Genomic DNA, 6,094 nt, shown 5'->3' on the forward strand with positions numbered 1-6,094 from the left:
GGAATGAGCCAGGCTCACTAGAGAAGCAAACCAATCAACCTTTTTCTTCGCTAGAGATCACGGTGGCGTTTTTTCTTTCCTTGGCATCTTCTGAGTCTAGGTGATGGAGATCAAGTAGAAAATGCCATCCTCTTTTTTCATGGCAGCAGTGCGCTTGGTCAAGGTGTTTTTCTTTATATCTCAGATTAGCTTCGTCAAGGATAGCAGGAGCTCGGCAGTAGATCCTGTGATAGGTGGTGTGGGCATTACCGCCGGGTCGTATGATACTCTCATCTTGATATTTCCTCTCTCTTACAGTACTTCTCTCTATTTCTCTATCATTGTCTCACTCATCTCGCTCCCCACCTCATCCTCCTCTTGTTCACCGCCGTCCCTACTTCCCCTCCCCTCTTCCTCTCTGCCATCCCCTTCATCACTGCCTCCTTCCCACCGCCGACGCGGGCGATTGTGTGGACATACGAGCTCGGCACGATCGCAAACTGTGTGAGCGCTGCCTTTTTCTTTTGCTAAAAATGGCACCGCGAGCCTCGATACCATCGAGTTAAATCTAACGCCCCAAAATCCATGGTGATGCTCAATTTGAACCAGTGGTGATGGGGGCGGTGGAGTAGTGAACATATACAAAATTATCAATGGATCAATTATTTTTAGTACAACGTTATGCAGGCACAACTGTAGATGTTGGCCAGCAAGCATATACTTGGCGATCACGTCGATCAGCATTACACGGGAACGACCTTATATGGTGATGCCACTAGTTGCAGCTGGTTCTTTCTCCTGGCTGTTGCGCCAACGATCATTTCCATATCAATGTCGTCCGGCTGCATCCCGGCCGGGAGGCTCCAGTCGATGTAGTAGAGAAGGCGTGCAATAATGAGCTCTAGCGCAGCCAGCCCGAAGGTATCACCAGGGCACCTTCTCCTCCCTGCCCCAAATGGCAAGTACTTGAACCGGGAGCCTTTGAAGTCAAGCATTCCATCCTCAAACCTCTCCGGTCTGAACTTCTCTGCGTCAAGCCAGTACTTGGGGCTCCTTGCCATGGCCCATACGTTGATTACGACCCTAGTTCCCTCCGTGACTTGGAACCCACCTACGTCGCAAGTCTCCCGACAGAGATGCATTAGCAATGGCACCGCTGGGTTCAGCCTCATGCTCTCCTTGATCACCATTTTAGTGTAGTGCAGCTCATCTATCTTGCCCTCATGGTCTTGTGGGCTCACGTTATCGAATACTTGTCGCACCTCAGCCTGTGCCTTGGCCATTACATCTGGGTTCTTCATGAGCTCTGACATTGTCCACTCTGCAGCTTTAGCCGTCGTATCCGTCCCTCCAGTGAACATATCCTAAATCATACCCCATGCATGCCATTTTATGAGCAATAATGATATTTTTTCTAAAAAAGAAACTGCATATGTAGTGCGGTTCTTCACGAGTAAATTATTACCAATATAATTGCCTTGATGTTTATGATGCCCATGGGGAATTCCAGCTCCCCCTCGTCCCTGATCCGAAGGAGGACACTCACCAGGTCATCACCTCGCTGCGCCTCAGATCGAGCAATGATCTTGTCAAAGACGTCGTCCAGCTGCAAGCGTGCTCGCCACATCCTTCGCCTGAGCCCAGTGACGACGTCAGTGAAGCGCAGTGATGGAAAGACATCCCCGAAGGTGAAGCCCCCGGTGAAGCTTGTCATCACAGCCATCGACGATAGAAACTGGTCCCGGAGCTCGCTGCTGTAAACTTGGCCGAAAGCCGCCTTTGCTGTGATCATGTTTGAGCAGGATAAGAGCTCCCTACCGAGATGGACTGGCTCACCACCTCGGCCAGCAGCTTGGATATTTCTGATGAGGGACAACGTCTCGTTATCCCTGATGGGGGCGAACTGACGCACCATCTTTGCGTTGAGGAGCTCCATCGTGCAGAGCTTGCGCAGCGTCCGCCAATAAGCACCATAGGGCGAGAAGACGATGTCGAGGTTTTGGTAGCAGAAGAACTCTGAAGCCACGATGCTTGGCCTCGACGCGAAGATGATATCCTTCACGAGGAGAACCTCCTCTGCTGCCGCCGGCGAGGATATCACGAGAGTGTCGATCTGGCCCATCCGGAGGAACATCACAGGGCCATACTTGTTGGCCAGGTCCCGGAAAACACCCGGTGAATGCGACTTGAAGAAGTGGAGTTGGCTTCCAATCAATGGGAGGTTCCATGGGCCTGGAGGCCGCCTCTTCTTAGAGGTTGGAGTTGATTTGTGGCTCAGCAAGGTCACAAGAATTGGCAAGGAGATGAGGAAGACGAAAAGGAGCGCTGCTGCACTTAGCTCCATCTCCATGATATGATGGAGGTGGCTTAGCTTGTCGATTTTTTTTTTTACTTTGAAGTTGTGCTTGGGAATTGCATGAACCTAGAGGAGTATATTAAGGGCCTTTTATAAGCCTTCACCGTGCCCTGTGGCATGTGTCGGACTAAGACTGTATAAACTTGACTTTATATTGTTCAGTCAACTTCCACATTATAGTCATATCTGGCGGCGAAAATTTTCCAAGCACTGAGTCATTGAGGCGGACGTTCTGGCTTTTTTAATCGAAAAAATCCAGAACCACAAACGACCTGCGAGCATCATCATCTGGAAGGTAGGATGTGTCAGATATGAACCACAAGTACAGTTTACAATTATCTTGCTGTGCACGTTCAGAGAAATTGGCCCAGCATATGGCCTATTTAGCATTTCTCTTTTCCTAGTATAGATCTTATCAAATTTGGAGTTCTAATTTACCGTGTAGTAATTTTACATGCTGCTAGAACTAGCTTGCATCTTGTGTTTAATTGTTTATGAAATGTGCCTCAAATTAAAATCTAGTAATAGAATAATGCTTATAGTTCCAATATGATTTTAATGTAATTAAAACTAAATAATGAACCATGGCACAACCAAGGAGGCAGCCTGGTGGTTAGTTGTGGTGGACTGAAACCCACAGCGGTTGTATAAAAATTATGAATGCCAAAACATATACTAGTCAAAATAACTAGGACGATTTCTGTGATATTAACGCTGAAATGTCATTGTTTTGTGGGCTCGATTATGACAAATTCAATAAAACGTCACTAAGTTTTGGGCCAAGGGCCCATACCTTCAAATCCATGACGAAAGTTTGAAAATAGTCATGGATTATATGCCATTGTGACGCTTTTTCTAAAATGTCATGAAATTTTCATCATAGATTACCATATTTCTTGTAATGATAATTATTAAAGCCTTCACCGTGCCATGTGGCATGTCTCCATCTCCATGTACGTTCAATTTTTTTTTTTACTTTGAAGTTGTGCTTGGGAATTGCATGAACCTAGAGTATATTAAGGGCCTTTTATAAGCCTTCACCCTGCCCTGTGGCATGTGTCGGACTAAGACTGTATAAACTTGACTTTATATTATTCAGTCAACTTCCACATTATAGTCATATCTGGCGGCGAAAATTTTCCAAGCACGTGATATGACTTTGAGGCGGAAGTTTTCGCGCGCGATGCCAATTGCCAAGTTTTCTAGACACACAATCTCAATTTTCCTTCCATATATATGCCAATTGCTGGCCCATTCTTTTCCTTCCATATACACTCGCACCCGCACTTTCCTTTTGTCGACTTTTCTCTATTTCTTCACCATCAGTGCGCACCCAATCTCATAAAACTCTGGAAGGTAAGATGTGGCAGATATGAACTACTCGTGAAGTTTATAATTATCTTGCTGTATGGCGGTGGCGACCGAAATCATGTTGGAGGTCAGGGGTTGTCGTATGGGCATTGGTTTTGGGCTACTTGCAACGGACCGCGGCGGCTGGCATTGCCTGGCAATCGTCAGTGCGGCGTGGGACTGCGTCGAAGAACGGCACTTGCAGCTCCAATGTCATGGGACAACTTGGCTTGCATCTGACTACGGCGAGTCGTTCGGCCTTGCTCGGTGACTCCGGTGTGGTACATCGTCGGAAGACGGCGCTAGCGACAACTTGGTTTGCTACCATGGCGGCGGTGGTTGGTATCCGGGCTTCTCAATGAGATGCGGTCATCCAGAGGGCGTGGTTCGACTGTCGATGGGGATCATGAAAGCGAGGCATCATTGTTCTTCATCCTAGTGGCGACATTATAAACGAATCCGCGACTCGGAGTACTATGGCAGAAGTGGAGAGGCCCCCGCATGCGGTGTCTTCGGCGAGGCAACGAGAGTGAGGAGGAGTCCAACAGCGGATGTGGCGAGGCCCCCGCGCATTGTGTTTTCATAGCGGCGACTGCGAGGCGGCCTGCGTGGGGTCCAGGTTCGGTGGTTCCACCCTGCCAGATGATGTACGATGTAGGTAGGTCCCGCATGGTGGTGGTCTTCTCGGTGTGGTGCTGTCCGTAATGCGAATGTGGAAAGTAAGTGCAATAAGTAATGCGAATGTAAAGGGGTAGATAATGCAAACTACCGGCATGACGACTTTTTACCGAGGTATCGGAAAGCTATCTCTTTCCACTAATCTTCAATTGGAGCCCCTCGTGAGGGAATGCCTGCGCAAGGGCCAAGCTCCCGGTCAAGTAACTCTATGGATAGCTGATGGACCTTCTCCACGCGCAAGTGGTCTTCACCTTGCCTCTCCCTGCTGTACCCCGCCGTCTCCATTAGGTAGGGTTTCAACAAATCGCTGGGGTCTCTCCTCCCTCTCACAAGTACCGATAGCCACTCCACTCGGTTGGAGGGTCTCGCAAGACTTACAAGACTCGGATTGTGCGCAAGCACCACTAGCAATGAGGTGTGCAAAGATCACCTAACTCTATGCTAACACCAAAAGCAATAACTATCACTAATCAAGCCCTAAGACTTCTGCTAATTGTCTTAAACTTCTCTTGAGCATTTGGTGGTTAGAGCACTTATATGTGTGTGGAACACAAGTCTACATAACTTCCCCAAGCTCTAAGTGGAGGGGTACTTATGGCCCCAACAAAATATACTAATAAATGTTATTCCTGTTGACGCCATTTTTTTGGCATGCGACAAGAGAAATAATAAAAGGAAAGAAATGCCAGTTTGAGGAACGGCAGTGGTGCGTGGCGAGAAGGATCGGCTATGATTTGTTACCGATTAGGAGTCCCGGCGGTCGACGAAAAGATCGGATTGGTCATATCTTGAATAGAGTTGGGTTGGAAGGTGGTATCTTTATTTATCATAGATAGTCTTTTAGTTAGAAATTGTACTTTGCCGTAATCGGCTAGGACTTTGGTAGCATGGGGGTATAAATATGAACCTCTGGTCATTGTCGAAGATTGATACAATCCACCAAATAAAACTTTACTTCTTCTGCAATTTACTTTTTCGTCGGCGGCATCGCCTTTTTCTTTTTCGCGAGTTCTTTTAAGCCGATCAAGGACGCCTCACATTCGAGCGACTTGGTTTGCTGGTAAGTTTTCGTTTACCGAGTAAATCTGAGTTTTAGCTTCCGGGCGTATCGCTGTGGCTTCGTTCAGATCTATTCAAAAGTTATCGAATTTATCTAAACTTTGATCTCGGGCTCATCGCTATTTTCTCGTTTAGATATATTCACCAATTACCCGGCTTAGCAATCTGTTTAATAGGCTGTCAGTTCCTTTGTTGTAATGCTAGACCTTGAAAAGCTGATTAGATCGGTTGTAAGCTTAGCTTTGCTCAGATCCATACATTCGTGGGTTTGTGCATTGTTTCCTGGCATGTGTCGGTTTTAGATCTAGCCGTCTGTTGCATACCGGTATCGGCAGTTTCTTGCCGATTTCCTTTAAATCGCTTTTAACACTACTACAATTTTGGATTAAACGAGGCACTTTAAAAAGGCCTCTGAGGCGTTCATAAAAAATAAACGCCTCTGTTAATGCTGGGCATTAACAAAGGCGGTTAGTTCTTATTAACTGAGGCGGTTATGGAAACCGCCTCAGTAAATCGGTTAACAAAGGCGGTCATGTGTAACGCGACCGCCTCTGTTAATCGGGGTATTTTCAGAGGCGGTCGTACGTAATTTGACGGCCTCAGTTAATGGGCCAAGCCCATTAAAAATCCATACCCCAGACTAACCCTAACCCATCTATCTCCCTCACTCAC

At 47.1% G+C, this 6,094-nt stretch overlaps 1 protein-coding gene across 1 annotated transcript; it reads right to left on the reverse strand.

Annotated features, from left to right (window-relative positions):
* Window positions 1-591: 591 nt before the first annotated feature.
* On the reverse strand, window positions 592-2,412 carry LOC120659584 (cytochrome P450 99A2-like). Its single transcript, XM_039937774.1, has 2 exons — window positions 1,445-2,412; window positions 592-1,343 (listed from the first exon to the last, which is right to left on the reverse strand). The coding sequence occupies exons 1-2, from the start codon at window positions 2,327-2,329 to the stop codon at window positions 723-725; spliced, it is 1,506 nt and encodes a 501-aa protein (XP_039793708.1). The 5' UTR covers window positions 2,330-2,412; the 3' UTR covers window positions 592-722.
* Window positions 2,413-6,094: the final 3,682 nt, after the last annotated feature.

The sequence above is a fragment of the Panicum virgatum genome, chromosome 2N (assembly GCF_016808335.1).
Source record: "Panicum virgatum strain AP13 chromosome 2N, P.virgatum_v5, whole genome shotgun sequence".
In the NCBI taxonomy this organism is placed as follows: domain Eukaryota; kingdom Viridiplantae; phylum Streptophyta; class Magnoliopsida; order Poales; family Poaceae; genus Panicum; species Panicum virgatum.